The sequence below is a fragment of the Parasteatoda tepidariorum genome, chromosome 7 (genome assembly GCF_043381705.1).
Source record: "Parasteatoda tepidariorum isolate YZ-2023 chromosome 7, CAS_Ptep_4.0, whole genome shotgun sequence".
NCBI classification, from domain to species: Eukaryota; Metazoa; Arthropoda; class Arachnida; order Araneae; family Theridiidae; genus Parasteatoda; species Parasteatoda tepidariorum.
The window spans coordinates 17056467-17076000 of NC_092210.1; the positions used below are offsets into that span (position 1 = coordinate 17056467).

Consider the following 19534-nt stretch of genomic DNA (forward strand, 5'->3'; position numbering starts at 1 on the left):
AGTTAAAAAAATTTTAACAAAATGATTTTAAATTATGAAGATTGATACCTTATTATTAATTTTTAGCTTACAAAAAAAAAATAATAATAAAGGCATAATATACATAGAAAATATTTCCTTTTGTGCTGATATTAAAAGCAAACTTAACATATGTTTGAAAATTTAAACCACAACAAACTTATTCGTTTATTTTTTAAAATTTTTTCAATCAGGTAAATTTAGAAGGAAAAAAAAATATTTAACCACGAGCTACAATTAATAAAATATGTAATTCAGAAATACCGAAGTAATTGCCAAGTGTTTTTAATTTCTCTATATTTGACCTCAAAAAAAAAGAAGAAAAAAATATGTAGATTTAATGAAGAATTATTCAGCTATTTTAAGAAAAAAACTTACAATTTAGTTGACATTGCATTGTTCGGTTGGCTGAATTGACACAAATCGAAATGCCTTAAAATTTGAAGGTTACTCATGTGACCCAGTGATCTCGAAACCCGTTTCGTCCTTTTACTTCCGCCATGAAAATCCTTTGCTCCACTGAAGTCCTCACTTTTACCTCTCCCGTTTTCTACCAGCGAAGGTCTTTTTTTCTTTCGCTTTGATCACGGTATTTGAGTTGTTGAGTACCTTCATTTATGACTACGATTATATTTTCTTCAGTTTCAAACGATCCTTTTTTTTAAGTGGGTCAGATCGTCTGATCTTTTTTTCTTTTTTCAACGTAAAGGTAGAATGAAGTGAATTCATTAAAAGTTAGAAATATTCAAGGGAATCATTTCTTTAAAGGAAGTGATAATGAGAAATAAATTTTACTAAAATTACAGACATAATTTTTTCAGTTTCTAAATAAACTTCTTCTGTTTCAGTATCTTTGTTTTAAGTTAACGACTGATTTTGTTAATTAATATTTTTTATTGTGCTATGGAAATTTTTTTTTTAATATTTGAAAAAGTTTAATGGCAACGGAATATAAAATTTTTCCTTTAAATATTTGTGGGAAGCTTGAAACACGAAAAAATATTCTTTATGAAATTTTTTTAAATAAGTTTTTTTCCTGACTCCAATAATCATTCTCTTTAGTATTTTTTTTTTATTGTAAATATTAAATTACATTATTAAACAAACATATGTATTGAAAATATTTCTTAATAAATACGCATTTTTGATATTGTATTAAATCGCGCTTTGTTTAGTAATTCAATTGCAAAATTATTGCAAACAGAAGGGAGCCAGGTATATTCTTTCAGAAATGAGTTTTATTAAACAAAAATTTTATTTCATAATTTTACAATTAATTTTAAAAGCTTTTTTCGTTTCATAGATATTTCATAGGCCATTCTTACCTAAATTTTAACCAAAGCCACCAAAATATACTAATTACTTCTTTTTAAATTATCTAATCGTCGTCCAATTTAGTGAAATCGATATAATTTTGCTATTCATTTCATATAAAAATTACATTGCTTAAGAACATCATAAAAAGTTAAATAAATATTGCTGAAGTTAAACTTTTTTTTAGAAATTTTCTCTCCTTAATTAGAAAAAACTCCACAAGCGATTTCAAACCTATTTCATTTTCCGTTGGAGAATTTAGCATGTTATTTTTATCACCATTTAATTTGAAATATTACATTTTTCTCATAGGAAAAAAAATTTACAAATTTCTCGATTTTAAATTTTTTTCCACAATAGCTTAATGCGTTATATATTATTTCTAAAAAAAAATTTCAATTTAAATAATAATAATAAATAAATATTAAATAAATAACAATAAACAAATTCTTAATTATTGAAATTTTAGGTTATAGTTTACAGCTCAAGCTATTATACAACATTTATTAGTGTTTTCTTCAAAATCCGAATAATTACTGATGGAAAAAAATTATCACATGAGATCTAAGCAGTATAGCTGTTTTTTTTATTTTTTATTTTTTATAAAATTATTTCCAATCATAAAAAACATATTTTTTTGTACAAAAAAAATAAATTATTATATTGCACTTCAGTTTAAATCAGAGTGTCAATGATTTAAATCAAAATACTAAAATCTGAGATATAAATCGCTATTTTAACCACAATTTTTTTTTTAAAGTCATCGATTTTAATTATTTAAATCATTTAAGTAAGAAATCAAATACTAAAAATATATAGTTTGTAATTTTCAAGACATTTTCAATCGCAAAACACCTCTGTTACAAGGCATATAAAATAAAACTAAAGAAATGAAAATCGATTTTTACTTTTTTCAAGTACTACTTATATTGTATCTTGAAGAATCTCAAACATTTTTCCCATTAAATTCGCGTTTACAGGGAAAAATTTTATACAGTATTAAGTCCCATTAACGTAATTTAATATGATTTGAAAATCGTAACTGTTCACGTCAAACAATTATTGTTTACACACAGTATTTGACGCAAATCGGATTGCAAGGAAAAGCTGAAATTTCTTAAAAGGCGAGATCAATAACAGTAAGGTTCGCTTTTCTGTTCACATATTATGATTGCAGCAAAGCAGTTTCACAGGGGGAAAATGAGAACCGCGTTTCTTTTTCTCAGAGAAAAAAGTATAATCCGTTTTTGTGTGCTGCCAAGTTGAATAAAAAATGAATTAATTTTTAAGAGCTGTTATTCAAATTATAATATTGGTAATAATTGCCTTCATATTCACAGTAATATATTAATTTCACATAGTTAGCTTTCACTCGCGAATTAATTTGAGTTTTATACAATATTTGTTTAGACGTAAATTTTTGTAAGATTGCCGCTTTAGACTTGTAAATAATTACAAATAAGGTTAAAAAAATATCTAACTCTACGATAATAATTAATAAATTAAATTACATATTAGTCTTAGAAAATTATTTTTGAAACCCTTTCACTCGCGTAAGCAAAGCATAATTTTAGCAATAATCAACCATAAAAATTTATTAATTAAACATTAAGAAAGTTATAAATAAACAAATAAAGAAGGATTGTATGCAGAATAACATATTGTTAAATATTCAGGCTCCCAATAAAAAAAATTTGCAATGCACAGAAATTAAAAGAATGGAAAATAACATGGAAAAAATAATAATAAAATTTACTCATACCAGTTTCATAAGGTATTCATAAATTGTAAATTCACTTACTCAAAATATTTCATGAAACTTTTTGTAGGAGAAAAAAGTAATTTCATGAATAACTGCACTTGTAAAAATATTCAAAATATTTCATGAAACTTTTTCTAAGAGAAAAAAGTAATTTCATGAACAGTAAAAACTATTACGGATTATCTAAATTAAATGACGCTATTTTCGATTGGCTTTTAATAAAATGGTGCTAGTTTAAAAATAAGGTGTTAATCAGTACCGATTTTTATTTTACAGAAATCAGGTTTTTTTTAAACTAAATTATTAAATGAATACCAAGCATCTAAAGTTAAAAAATGAAGGTTCTCTTTAAGATTATTTCAGAAAATTTTAGCCTAATTTTAACAGTGAATTCTAATAATTATACAATTGTAGCAAGAAGGAAAAATTGATTGACTGTATTTATACATTTTCTGTAAATTCGGAATTTAAATTAAATCGTAACAACACACCAGCAATATCTTACAAAATTCATAACAGTAATAATTTTTAAATTCTAAAAAATAAAATTATAATGCTTGTACACAAGGATTTCAAATTATTATTAATACTTTAGAAAACTTATATTTTTACTTATTTTATTTCAACACTTTTAATAACAGTACAAATTATCTTAATCATTGTTCTTTGTAACTCCAATAATGTAAATCAACGATTGCTTTTTTTTTTTTAAATCAACATAATCATAATTTAAATCGTTGCTCTTAATATTTATGATTTAAATCTAAACAACCTTAAAATGCTCACTTTTCATCCACAAAATTTTAACTCATTTTTTAAAAATTAAAAATTAGTGTGCTGACTAATTAATGACAAATAAAGTATGTTCATAAGCATAATATTCTTTTGTTGACAATTTTATGAAATTTTCACTTATATAATATGTATATAATATATATATATATATATATATAAATTTGAGAAAAATTAAAATTATTCACCTGTTTTTAAGTAAAATAATAATCAAATAGTAAATAATCATAAGAAAAATATGAAATTTTTTTTTTGAATGATCCTTACATAAGTGATTTCTATAATTTTGAAAAAAAAAAATCTTTGAATTCTTTAAAAAAATCGACATGCAGCGAAATACGCAAAAATTTAAACCAACATTGGTTCATAAATTCAACTTCTCTCCTGCTTAANATTTACTGATAAATATATCAGGCATATATATATAAATATAATTATATGTAAGTTAAAATTGATCTAAAAAAATCTTCAATGAATAGCCATATTACTTCAATAGCTAATATAAATGTTTCATTGCCTATTTTCAAATAAAATCTCAAAATTGAAATAAAAATTTTACATAAAGCCTCAACGACTTTAGACAAATTAATATTATTAAGTCAAACTATGATGTAAAAAAATATGGCTAGTATATAGCCATATTTATAATTACATTAATATAGGCATACTAGATAAGTACTTAATTAAATATTTGTTTAATAAATATGAACAATATTAATCTATAAATTAAAAAAAATGCGAAAAGAAAGCATCTATGTTAAAAAAAAATCTTTTGCTAAATAAGAAACAAACAAACAAAAAAAAAACATTAGCAAATTTGCTACTAAAATATAAATATATATCTACATTAATATTTAGGTACTACCCAATAAATGCATAATATATCATTTTTTGATAAATATTTTACAGCATTGAATTATAACAAAAGAAAAGTAATTTATATACAATATATTAACTAATTTATAAAAACAGTATAAAGTATAACGAATGGGTTATGATTGTAAAAACTTATAATTAAATTCTGTAGTACACATAGCGGATTACAATATTATATTTTAAACAAAAATAAATATCTAAACAAAGCTGACGAAAAAATTATTTAATTTGAGTACCATAAAGACTAAAAATAAATAAGTTTATTGCACAATACCTAATTTCATTACATTTCATATTGTCTCTCTTTAGAAAACGTGGAATTTATTACCAATAAAAGAGGAAATGATTCATTACAATAACACGTTGGGGAAAACGTGGCCATGACAAAAAAACGTATTCGATTTTGTGGTGCGTTTGGATGATAGCCAAACCCGCCCAAACACGTGTAAAAACATGTGATCCGGCCTCGAAAATTAAAGGACATGAATATTGTTAGATATCATATTCCAACATTAAAACTTTTTTTTAATAAATGAAACAAAAATGTAATCAATTCTTAAAAGAATTACTAGACACAATAGAATTTTTATTTAATCAACTAACACGGTTATGTGTGATAATCTCAGAATTTTTATTTTATTTTTCTTAGTGCAAATGTCAAGCGATTTTTCCTGTTGCCACAATTTTTAAGAACATTCAGCAATAGCAAATTGAATATTTAATTGGTATTTAAAGGCCAAAATGACATCGCGAAGATAAAGTAATAGAAACCGTTAACTTAGTAGGAAGAATGATATAAAGCTTTACAGGATTTGAAAAAGTATACTTTAACACTAAACATACCAACACTTAATAAATACCTATTCCTACCATAGTCCGTCACATGACCGGAATTTATGTTTCTTGATTGAATGTATGCAATATGGATGTTAGGCAGGAAATAAACTAAAAAAAAACTTTATTATAATTAAACGAAATTGTATATTGCCAATTTTTATGAATCGCAAACACAAATAAGAATTTTCAATTCATTGATCAACGCATTTTTTACATATACAGGGTGTTTCCATTATACATTTTACACAAATATATTTCTTCTAATTATTATTATTTCTATAATTCTTATAATTATAAGAATATATAAGAATTATAATTATTCTTATAATTAATATTATTTCTTCTAAGTACGTGTGCCGTCTTGATTGTTTCGACATTTTTCTGGGTAAAAACTAACAGTTAGTTAGAAATGAAGTAAAGTTATCAAAATAAAATATAAGCCAATCTAAAAATTTAGGTACTTTCTTGAAATTTGAATTCACAGTTATTCTGGTTGAACTAACTACGCTACAGTCTCTGCAGAAATGTACAACTAATCGAATGTAGTACGTTGAACACTCATTACATCGTAATTTCTGATCCGATAATCTTATGAAGTGATAAATTGTTCTCCTGGTCAAATGACCGGTTGTGGTAGAAATAGGAAAACGACAAGTATTATTCGAAACAAACAAAATACAAAAAATAATAATAATAGAATATTAACTGTATATAATTGTCAGAAAAATTTATGAAGTCAAATGTGCAAAAACGATAAGATGATAAGCGCATTTTCGATGCAAAAGTTCTAAAACGGTCATGGTATGTTCAGTGTTAAGGAACATGACCATGTTTTTGGAAGAAAAAAAAGGCAAAAGAATAAAGTTATAAGTGATTTTGGGCATTCAACCAAAGTTAATTACGCATTCCGTTTTTTAAATCAGTAGATATAGAAGTCTTTAAATTTTTTACACGATTTTTCTTCAATAAAACATATTTATGCTTTCAGCCATATTATTTTTGAAAAAGAAAAAAAAAAGCTAGACTGAAAATTTTGCAATATATATATAGCATGAAAGATTTTTTCTAAAAATTTTTATTTTACTTTTACAATTATGTTTTGGAAATGAATCTTGGTAGCATTCAAAAAATTAAGTTTTTAATGCTATTAAAATAGAATTTATTTGTCTTTTGAATACTTGATTTATTTTTAGAAGGAATTTTTTTATTGTATATAAAATTAAATTCCCCCATCCATAGAAACTAAAAATAAATAAATCATTTCGTCTTGAAAAATGATAGCATAATTTTTGATTATAAGAAATAACAAATATGTATTGTATAGAAATATATCTCCGCAATATTATATATTTGTCACACCATTGCGTATGAAAATATAAATTCTGAAATTTTTGTAAACTCATTCTGAAATATATGCATTTTATTTTTAATTTTCTTGCAACTGAACTTCCGAAAATTCGGGCATAACAAGAATATTTCAAATATGATTATCTTTAAATTAAACATTTTTTTCAAGTTATATTAATGTTTGACCTTGCAATTTAAAAAGCAAATGGTACCCTTTCCCATATGTTATTCTGCAATGAATAAAAATCATTTAGTTTTAAATTAATTCCATTACCTTTCGACTTTCATCCTATGAGCCAGGGGTTCCTCCCACGTCATAGTATCCATTTAGAACATTAAAAAATTCTTTTGGTGGAGCAAACGAGAAAAAATTCAAGCAAACGATTTGCAATATTGTTCGAATCAAACTGTCACTTCACTAAAATAAGAGATTGCGGGAAATTTAAACACAACGTGCACTGCTTTTCCGTCAAATGAATTCAGGAGCACATTTCGTACGCGTGCTCTTAGCTGCGTCTTTAGAATTGTTCTGACTGCATAGTTTGTTGCTCTTCCATTGGTTCACGTGCCCGACTTATGACGTCACTCTTCCTTTCCCGTACACAATATCACGCGACTGGAGAACGTGTTCCGGTAAGCGGTGGCGCTGTTATTTACTGATATGATTTAACGGCATTTTTAAAAAATTAATAGATTTAAAATGTTAAGTTAATATGTTTGTTGTGATAGAGCAGTGAAATTAGCTGCAAGAAAATTGAATTACTTGATACTTCAACTTCGAAATTATACATTTCTTTTCTTTTCCCTTCTTTTATTTCTTATCTTCCTTTATTTTTCTAATTCATCTTTTTCTTTCCCTTTTTCATGAAAAGCGAATTAATACAATAAGACTGCAAAAATAGAATATTCTTTTTTTTAAACTAGTTTCATAGATTTTTAAAAGCAAAATTGGTTAAAAAAAATATTTTTTTAAATTTTTTAACTCTTTTTTTTTTTAGGAAAATTATTTCATTTAAACTCCAAACGTGTGAGCGTTGTAATTTAATCTAAATGTTTAGGAAATAAAACCGTTGAGAACTTATTTTCGAATTTTATTTATTTATTTATTTATTTTTTTTAAGAAAATGTCTTCGTGGGCAATACTATTTTCCAAAAACCAAAGTACTTATCGTATCAAAAGTTGCCCACTTCTTCCAGACTAAGATTGAACGAAGACTTATATAAAAATGAAATTTTTGTCTGAGTTGCAGACAAAAAATACTGTTGTCAGAAAATGAAAACCATGTAATGCCTTGTAAAATAAGTTGGGCTGCGCTCATATTTAAACTTCGAAATTAGAGGTTATATTTGAAGTTCAATATGGGATAAATCTTGCATTCTAAACATAGAGAAAAAAAAAAAAATTCCCACCGTTCTAAAAAACCATTTGATTTTTGACTATTTAACTGCATTGTGTATTAATGCAATCAAATCAGATTTTTATGCATAAAGACCTACTTATTCAGTTTTGTAATCTGTTGCATTAACACTGAGAACAAATAACCGATATGATCTAAAAATATTACCTCTAAAATATCTTCAATAATGCTCATAATAACTTTCCGTACAACACTATCGCTTTAAATGTTTCATGAAAATTTCACTTAAAATTAATAAAAAATTGTTAATTAGCATTATTTATTTATTTTTAGAAAAAAAGATTTTAATGATAAAAAAAGGAAAGTTTAAGCGTGTTTTGCCATAATTAAATAGCATCTTTCAGTACACGGAGAAAAAAATATCTGGTAAAATCGTATTTTATATTATTGACTTTTCTAATAGAAAAAAAAAATAATTCTAGTAAATAGAACTAAAATATGCTGCATTTAAATTTTAAACCATTCATTTGGTAATTCTTTAGTTCATATGGTAGCAGTTTACCGGAAGTTCTGCTTTCAAAAACTATATTTCTTATTACCACACGTTTAGTGAAAAATAGAAAACATAAAAGTAAATTTAACCGAATAAAAGGTTTCGATGTTAAAATTACCAATCATGTTAAAATTACCAAATTTTAACCACAGTTATCAAATTTTATTACACATGGAAAATGCATATTTTATTGTTAATTTTACCAAAATCATTACGAAAGAGCTTCGGTGAAAATTACCGAGCTTTTTAGTATCTCTGTTAAGCTAAAAACACGGTAAATTTTAACGTATTCTGGTGGTTTTGACCGTGCTTTTCTTCACGGTGTAAATATTGACTCAAGTCGACGCTATTGTGTCCTTTTAAAGCATATCCGCGTACTTTTAATTTAAATGAATTTTGAAAGAAACATTTAAAATAAATTGTTTTCGAACTTCCCTTTTCAAAGAATACCGTGATGAAAACGGAATATCGTTCTGAATCATCGATTTTTCTTTAAGCCTTACAAAAAAGGGCTCTTAATGTCTTACCATCTGGAAAAGTTGCGTGCAACTATGGCGAAAATATAAAATAAATAAATGACCTCAACATTGAAAATTTTTTACTGACAAGGAAATACCTTACATATTTTTTCTTACATATTTTTATTTTCAAGTTCGTGCTCCAACTCATATTGCAAAGTATGTTTATTACTTGAGTTAGAAACTAGAACTTTCATCATTTTCTAAATGTTCGTAAAATAAGTGAAAATTAAATTAAAAGTTTAAAAAAAAATTTAAAATCTAACATCATTTACGTAAATTTGTGTGCATTAACTAATTATTAAATATATTAAACGTATAGTCTCTTTACCTTTTCACATCAAAAACTCGTAAGTTACCCATAACTTGTAGTAAAAGCAACAAATAGCACTAAAAAATACTCTGCACTCTGCTGTCGCCAGCAATGCAACCAAGTTAAAATTTGTCGTGCTGAAAGACTCTTTTTATTTATGAACTTAACACGTGCGTTTTTCCGAAATTCCAATTATTTGCAATTTTAATTGGTCTTCAATATTTGTGTTTTAAATAAATGCTATTAATCCAGTGTTGTAGAAAGTTTTCTGCTTTAAAAGATATCGAAAGTGAAAAAAAAGAGAGATTATATCTTGCCATATATAATATCTTAACATTCATATTAAAATTTAAACAAAAAAAACTTTATTCAGTTTAAGAACTCATTTAGTTAATTCTGTTCCAGTTTAAGAGAGTTGAAAGACCATTTCCTATTTGATTTGATATAATGACATAAAGTTATGGTTGACGAGTATTTATAAATTATTTCTCTTTTCTTTATTTAAATTATGTCCCTCATTCCTTTTTCCAAAGTTTAATTTTTTTCGAGTACTGTTGAATCTTTCGAATCAAATTAATCGTTTATTTTATTACGATTAACATCTTAACAAAATGCGTATCATATATTTAAAACAATCATATATTTCATAAACAAAATAATCTTAACTTTTTGAAAAATATCGACTAAAAAAACGCAATGATGAGTGAAAAGAAATTAAGAAAGTTGTGGAGCCTTTATAATTATTAAATCACTTTTAGTATCGTTCGTAAACGGTAAAATTTTTTTTACTTTTCAATTATTTCTTGTAATGTAATACTGCCTCTGACACTGCATCTTTTAAAATGACTCTGATATGACTCCGTTAAAAATTATTGCACGAGGAAATGTTTAAAAATCAAACATTTAATTACGGTATTCATACCGACAAGTCGTTGTCTTCCATTTCCAATACTATCTGGACTTAGATTATTTTAAAAAAAAGAACCCAAATAAATTCTAGTTCTAAGAACTGTATCTGCAAGGACAGGGCGCCAGAAAATGATTACAACTGATAAAAGCTACATCTAATCTGAAAATTTAAAACTATTTTAAAGAACAAATAAGAACCGCGGCACCTACCCCATTAATATAAAAATTAGAAATTAAATGTAATCAATTTAAAAACAATTGCTCAATAATAAAAATAATTATAATGACAAAAATTCAATAATATCAACAATAATTTTTCAGATTAGCACTTATTTGCAGTTATTTAGATCTAAGATAAATAGTTACTCATCGTTGAAATTTCTTTAATTTCAAAAATCAATTATTGATAAATTTTTTGAATCTGAATGAAAAAAAAAATTTTTGAGACTAATTTGTTTTTGTTGGATTTTATATATTGGTACAAATATAATTCCGAAACTCTAACAGATTTTTTTTAGTAACTATTGGAATGTTTCTATACTTATTAAATTCTAATATGTATTTTTATTAAATTCTAATATGTATTTTTATTACATACTAATATGTATTTTTATTAAATTAAATGTATTTTTATTAAATTAAATGTATTTTTATTCATTATATTTAAAAAATTTACAAAAGGGACACCGGTGTCCCATTTGGGTCAAAGGGTTAATATTGAAATAAAAATCAATTTGTATGTTGAAATAAAAATCAAATGTTGAAATAAAAATCAGTCTGAAGAAAAACATTGGATTGGCTACAGTCGTGTGTTCTAAACTTTTGGATATTTACCAGCAATCGCCCCTCAAAAATACTAAGGTTCAAAAAACGTTCCAATATTATTGTTTGCAAATTAGTCACACGGAGAGAAAAAAAAAACAAATAAATCAGCAAATTACACTATTTTTGAAGCTTAAAAGAATATAATTTTCATAAAAGACTTGTTTATGATTAATCATAGGTTTAAATTCTATGCTCGCACATTTCTTTTTACAAAATATCTGCAATAATATTTTTAAAAAAAAACTCATCTGTAACATAAATATTAAAGTTCATTAAAGGGCAGTCTTAAAGATGTGAAAACAACATCTTTAAAACAGCCGTTAACCATATTTATCAAAGAAAGTGCAAACTTCCATTGCTTTCAATTTCATTAACTATTGAACGGTGATAAGATAGCAGCAGAAGATGAATGAAATGATCCTTCATTTGCTTTAATGATGTCGATGTCATCCCCCAGGCCGTATTAACCAGTTAGATTGGGTGAGGACCATTTTATCTTAGCTGTAAGTGCAAAAAGGATTAAGTCAGTATAAAGTGCTAAAAGCTGAAGCTTAGCTTTAAAATTTCATATTTATTTGTTATTGACTATTTTCTTTGCTAAATTTTTAAGTATATTAAAATGACCCATAAATTGAAAAAAATGAATTAGTAATTAGGAAGAGAGTCATGGGTAATAATTAATTTAACTACAAGTTAGCGTCTAGTGGAATTATTAATTAATTTGGTATAATGCAGACAGTGCAAATGGGAAATATGGGAAAGGGGCATCTGCTGAAACCAACAGGATCAATTGATCGGCATTTGATTTTTATCCTCTTTCATATGTAAAAAACGTAAAAAATTTAACTTTCATTTAACTATTTGTTTATTTTTTGCAATTCTTAAAGACATTAATTTTCTCTTGTTATTGAATATTGAAAGTATTAATTTTGTTCTACAATGTAATACTTTTCGATGTGAATAAATTTGTTATTTTTTCTCTATTTGTGACAGATGGGTACTCTCCAATCAAGAAGAATACAGCTGAAATCACATGGTCGTGCATGGCGTGTTAATGTTACAGTTATTAGGCTTGATGTATGTTGTTTTTGTTGTCGTTGGCCATATTATAGAAAAGGGACGCGACTGTTCTTGTTTTCCAGTGGCGCCATCTATGGCCAAGATTTCGACTTCTGCCACACCCATACGTCACACCCATTCATAATCTGGACCCATTCATACATCCACAGATTGTAATTTTGACCTGATCCAGAGAACAATTAATCTCCGATTCAGTTCCCCCAGAGGTATAATTTGTTATGGGAACATCGAGGACTTTGTGACTCGATGGATTTAATGTGCACCAGTCACCATTTACTACACGGTGAGTCTTCGGCCGGTTGGATTCGAACTCCTATTCTTACCAGTATATCTCGGCCAGGCTTGGCTTATTATCACACTATTTCAGTTTTCGGAGTTAGCTTAAGTTTTCATGACTCTCCACTGACTCCGATTCTTTTATTGGCTGACTTTTTATGTGTAAATTACCTAATGCCAACATTTGAAATACAGCATTTCCTGTTATGTAAATTCTATCTATGGAAGCTATCTATCTATCGATCTATGGAAAATCTATCTATGGAAGATCTTACTTTTTGACGTTAACATGTTTTGATTTGATAAAAAGAAAATTCTTAAATTGAAGTTACTTGAAGAATTATTTTGAAGTTATTGATAAAATATTTTTCTTTGTACCAAGCAGCATAACCCTACAATTAAGATTAACATCAGGCCACAAAGAAAAAAAAATTCTATCGTTGGGATTTAAATTTCTCGACGTAGTTTATCTAATTAGAATATCAATTGGCTTATTTCTTTTGATTAAATTTTATGATTCAGATTTCCTCTCGTTGCTATGCGATATTTCAAATTTGCAGTAAATTTTTTTTACCAGTCCAAAACTTTTGTGGGTGTTTAAAATGTGACAATTTAACCGTTGTTATTTAAAATAAATATTTTCACATAATTCCCTAAATTTTTTTTTACTAAATGTTTGTCTGTCTTTATGCCCGTATGTTTTTAAATCAAGTGTAAAATTTTTATTTCATTCTTGCTTCTTTATTCATCTTAGTTTCTTTTTAGTCAAATTAATAAAAAAAAAATTTACGTACTTGCTTTCGCGAGGTTTAATTCCTGGAATTAAAAACTGATAATATAAAAGATTTTGCATTAATGTATTTATGTGATGTACTAAGTGTAGGATAAGTTATAAAATATAACCTTATTATAATCTAATAGAGAAATAACTTTGTTAAACTCTTAAAAAACATAATTGTGATTGAGGATATCTATGATCCGCGTTTGTTTAATTTGTGATCGAAAATATTACTGAAATTTTATTGTAAAGAATTCCGAATTAGCATATGTTAATGTATATTTTATCTTTATAAATTTAGTAAGTTATAATTTATTAATTTAGTAGCTACTTCGATTTGGGAGAGTCCTTTTTTTAGTTTCTGCCAGTCAAATAATTCAATCGTTCCCCGCAATGGATCGACTTGTTGGTTATTGTGAATATTCTAATTCTCATTTGCACTGCCAATATTTAAACCAAATTGATTGTTTTACTTCTCTCGCCAACTAGATACCTTCAAGTGCGGTCACGTGTGGATAAATCGTCAGCAGCCAATCAGGTTCGACAAACACACGTGACGTCTCGTGCAGGAATCCGATTAAATCTGATCCGAAAATTTATTTAGCGTGATAATAATCCGAGCCTAATAGTTATAACGTTAACACGTCATGCACAAGCACATGATTATGCACACTCATGTGATTTCAGCGGTATTCGTTTTCTCGATTTGAAAATAGCCATCTTTCACAAATTATGGAAAGATAAAAAAACATTTTTATTTACATCAAAAAGTATTTCATTTTTTGTAAAACAAAATTATTACTTTCAATATTCAATTACGAGAAAAAGTAAAGTCTCTGAGTATTGTAAAAAATAATAAACAAATAGTTAAATGAAACTTGAAATATTTACGTTTTCTAGTTTGATATTGGATAAAAATCAAATACCGATCAATTGTTCCTTACAATGGATCGACCTGTTGGTCGTTGTTGTCCTAATTCTCCTCTGTACTATGTGTGCCATACCAAATTTAATTATTTCACGAGTGACTAACTTTTAAATAAATTAACTATTAAAACCTCAACCATTTATATATTTAAAACCTTAACAGTATTTGCGATGCTCAAAGAAAAAGCTATTAAAATGAATGTTTATGACTTTAACTGTTTGTACAGTTTGAAATAGGGATTATTTTTGGTACAAATTACATAGAACATCAACCAAACATCACATGATCTGAAACGTGACTTAGTCCTCTTTGTAAAGGAGCAAACATATAAGGAGTTATTAATGAAATCAAAACGTGTGTAGAAAGTTACTAGCGGCGATTAAAAGATGATATCACACTAATTGATTTTTTGCTACACCATTTTAATAGAGTGATTATGGCTCTGTCATTAGCTACGTTGATATTGAGTGTGCGTTGATATAGAATAGTGATATTGAGTGTGATATTTATTGAGTATGCCAGTACCGTTGGTTCTTATGTAACTAAAACGAAGAATATTTTTTTAACTACATAAAAATATACTATTAGAATAGCTCAAAATGCAGCGCCACAAAACTTAATTTTCTTAAATTATAAAAATTTAAAAATTATTATTTTAAAAATTTATTCTGTTATTATTATTAATTATCAATCAGTATTTAGTGTTAATTATTATCAACTATTAATTTTTATTAATTAATAATTTTTATTTATTAATAATTATTATCAATTATTAATTATGCTATTAATTGTCCTATTATTGTTTTAAAGTCGATATCCCCGTTATATATTTTTTCTGATGCTCTAATTACAAGTAAAAATATATTTTGGTATGTTTTAATTATTAAAAACAGTCTAATAGTTACTAAAAAAATCTGTTTGATTATCAGAATTATATTTGTGCTAAAATTTAAAATCCAAAAAAAAAAGTAATTTTTTGGTTATAATTCAAAAATTCATCAATAATTAATTTCATAAATTAAAGAAATTTCAATGATAAATAAATGTTTCTCTTAGATTTAAATAACTGCAAATAAATGCAAAGTTTTTTCTTTAAATATCGTTTGGAAGAGTTTACCCTTAATTCTGAAAAAGAGACCAGTGTTTTTTGTTGTATTTCATAATTATAAATTTTTGAAATGCTAAATATATTTTTCACTTATTTTGATTTAAATTAATACAAAATAATTTTAAAAAATATGAAAAATAGGTTTAATAAAAATTCTGAGCCAAAAGGTTAATAATAATAATTACTTTTAACTTTTTCTGTTAGCCCTCTGATGGTGTATTAAAAAATAGAAGGCGATAATTCATTTAAAATTAAAACATTTTAACGATGTTAAAAGGCTTTATGTTATCCTTCTAGTGTTGAAATGCTCGGCTTCGACTTCAATTCCAGACTTTTCCGTCTTAGAATTATTCATTTATAAATTTTATAAACTTCTGCAAAAATTTTCACCGACACCTGGGAAAAACATTAACACAATTAATAAGTAATTGTTAATTTCAATTCATATTTGCACGATTAGAGTTATGAGTATTTTCCTTAGAATTACACTTTACATTAAGACATAACAGTTACAGAAATATATTTTACAAAATGAATTTGTACAAAACATTAAAATTGTACAAAACCATTATGAAAAAGATCACAAACTCACACTCAAATTTCCAAATTTATAAATTATTGTTATCTTCTGTTGCATCTTATTATTTCATGAAGATTCTTTGAGAATATACTGCAACTAGGAAACTTATGCATACACTGTAAAAAATGGTGTTGAGGTATACTAAATGTATCTCTGTGTACAGAACTGTGGTTATCATGCATAAAAGTAATTAAAATTGACTAAAAATAACAATTGGGTACTTGCACTTCGAGAAGAAGATCAAACATACCCACACATGTGACCTATTAGTCAGCGACAGCTGATTGTCGATAAACAAAATGGAGTGTCAAAGTTGAGCTAAGTTTCTCCACATAAGTTAGAATGTTAATAAATGTAAAGTTAATACAGTGCCGTATCGCGCATTGAATTTGTTGAAATATAATTCCGTCTTAGATTTATTATTTGTTTATGTATTTTACTGTAGCGCGTAACATGATTTTTTTACTGCACCTGGCAACTTCAGTGCATAATTAGTTTGTTCTGCATTGCTTCGTGACTGTCTTTGTGTTATGTAAGAAATATATGGTGAAAGAATTGAAATCATTGTGAAAGAATCTTTGTGAAGGATTATAGAATGTGTCACTTAAGAGAATCGATACTTGATGGGGCAAATTAATTCGAAATAGATTAGAAAGAACAGTTGCTAACGTAAGAAAAGCCGCGTCTCGACATACCCACACTTTGTCACTTGCAGGTATTCCATTGTTTGTAAGAATTAGTGCAAATATATTGATAAAAATTTGATTGTTTTTAAACGAAATGTTTTTATTATGAAGTCATAAATGGATTCTAATGCGCGCGTAAATATGTGTTGTCCATAAGCAAACAAACAAAAAACAAATAAATAAAACTATGACACTGAAAAAGTAAATAAAAAATTTGACTGCATTCACTGTAAGAAATTTTAGTTAACCACAAAAACAAAACTGATGGCAATTATATACCAAAATTTTTTACTGTGTAGTATTAAAATGCATGAATAATCATTCGCATATTTTTTAATTAATTTTTAAAAGGATTTTAATAAATTTGGTTTTAGAATTTATGTACTTTTTCAATTGTTCGATCAAGTTCAAAAACGTTTGAATGTAATGCATTAAATTTGTGATAAGTAATAATTTAAATAACTATCACAATATTTATTTGAGTAATAGTTTTGTTTTGATACTCACTATAAATATTTATCTAAATTAATTTCTAAGGTCAAAAACTCAGTTGCATATTTTAAGCTATAGGTTCTAATTTAACCCTACAGAGTCGGAGTCGAGCAAATTTTCCGATTCTAACTCCTACTCCTGCAAATTTATCTTCGACTCCAACTCCGATTCCAGCACCTAGAGCTGATTTTAGAAAGCAATTATGAAAAGTTTTTTGAATCGAGAAACTGGTAGAAATTATTTTGTTAATCTATCAAAACAAAACAAAAAATATTTTAATGACTAGCATTTCGTTACTGTGCGTTGTCGGTAATATCTCCACATAACATGAAAACATAATGGTCTAACACAGTTTTCCATTGTTGTTGGTGTGTTTTTACTGACCGAAAAAATCACATGGAATGATTTAGTTTTCCCACAGTTATTTCCATATTGTTTTAGTTGTCATCAGCATAAAATTAATAAAAGTCATAAGGGTATTGTTTTCTTAAAAATACTTTTGCATCTCATTCAAAGGTATTATTACCTGTACTGCTAATATTCGCGATCGCAACACTTGAATACGCCCTCTAGCGGAGAAGATATTTTCAGGCTTATTTATTAGCATTTCATTAAGTTCTATCAGAATCATTGGTAGAGTAGGATGCCTTTTTTTTAACAGCAAATAACGAGCGAAATTTCCCTAAGGAAAAGGCAGAACTTGAAAAAAAGATCCAGAACATTGGTAAATGATTCTAAAATAAAACGCGCCCAACATTTGAAGAACAATTCCTCAATAATTTTTTCCTTTCCAACAAACTTGCAACCGATAACTTCCGATTTCGTGATCGCATACTGGTATATGACGGTAAAATACATTTTTTTTTGTCTTCAATTCATTATAAATTAGAGTGCAGTCAACACTGCTTACTTCATTCTAATGAATAAATGCGATTTCAGAACCAGTTATAGAATATTCTTCTTCTTCATAAAATATAATTCGGAACATCGGATTCTATATAATTCGGAAAACATCAATAAAGAATAATATGAATTACTTGAAATAGTATCATTTGTGTTGATTATCAATAAATTTTCATCGTTTTCTTGGTAAGTATTTTTTAATTTTGAATGATTAATTCCAACTAAAATTCAGCTATTCTGTTTTTAAGTTACATATTGAAATTCATATTGAAATTCTATTACAAAATTTTATTGCGTGATATGTCATCTTAGAGTAATGAGAAAGGATAATCTATGTATACATTATTTAAAAATAAAATTTTCAAACGTAGAGCGAATGAATTGAAGACATTTTGGAATTCTCCGGATTTATAACGTAGGTAAGTGTTATGATTTTAATTAAAAAAAATTTACCTTGTAAATAATTTATTTTTCTAATTTGATGATAGTTCTCTACAGAATGGTTTTCTACGTCTGTTTAAGAATTTTAAAAAAAAGATGAAAGTTTTTTTTTATTTCAATATAAGGAATTTTTAGAATCTTTTTTTATCGTAAGCATTCTTTATTTTATGTTTTTTAGTTTATGAATAATGATTTTTTATTGAAACTTTAAATGTTTTGATAAAAAACTTTTTTGCACACTTAAGTGATATGATATTATGGATTTCTGTATACTTCTTGCATATTTTAATGTGTGAAGTTATATGATTCAGAAAAGCATGGAATGCAAAGCTTAAATAGGCCTTTCATATCAGATCTATAAATTTTGTAGATCGCTTTCGTTGGCATTAGGTTTTAACTTAATAAGAAGATACATATTTTTTTTCTGTTTATTTACAAATATTTTTCCTATGTCTTTTGAATGTTCCTTCTCCCCCTCTCTCTCTCTCAAAAAAAAAAAAAAAAGAAAGAAAGAAAGAAATTTTATAATTCTACGCTACATGTTAAGATAAAGTTATTTAAGTAGGTGTCTGTTCTTATCAACTGATTTACAATTGTTACTTTGGTGCAAATTACATTAATATACTGTTATAAATTGCAGTTAAAGAGATTTGTTAAACGATTTAGAACAGTTTCAGGCACAATGTGATGCAGCACGCGAAAATTGTATATAATATATCCGCCCGTTTGATTAGCGAAAATATTAAGTGACGGTTGTGATTTCACTAAATCTGTTATATTTTTAATTTTAAACATTATTTTGAAAAATGATTACATAGAAAAATTACTTTTTCAACTTAT

At 26.2% G+C, this 19534-nt stretch overlaps 1 protein-coding gene across 5 annotated transcripts in view; it reads right to left on the reverse strand.

Moving 5' to 3' along the window:
• Nucleotides 1–19534, reverse strand: part of LOC107449733 (transcription factor cwo) — an 80233-nt gene that overhangs the window by 52655 nt on the left and 8044 nt on the right. Inside the window, exon 1 of one of the 5 annotated variants that reach the window (XM_043039589.2) lies at nucleotides 7221–7524. The exons of 1 other annotated variant lie outside the window; for it this stretch is intronic. In XM_043039589.2, coding sequence (XP_042895523.1) covers nucleotides 7221–7273 — 53 coding nt within the window. In that variant the 5' untranslated portion in view covers nucleotides 7274–7524. Of the gene's footprint in view, nucleotides 1–396; nucleotides 537–5036; nucleotides 5072–7220; nucleotides 7528–19534 lie in introns of those variants that run through there. 3 more of the 5 variants (XM_016065361.4, XM_043039590.2, XM_043039588.2) reach the window with 3 other exon arrangements.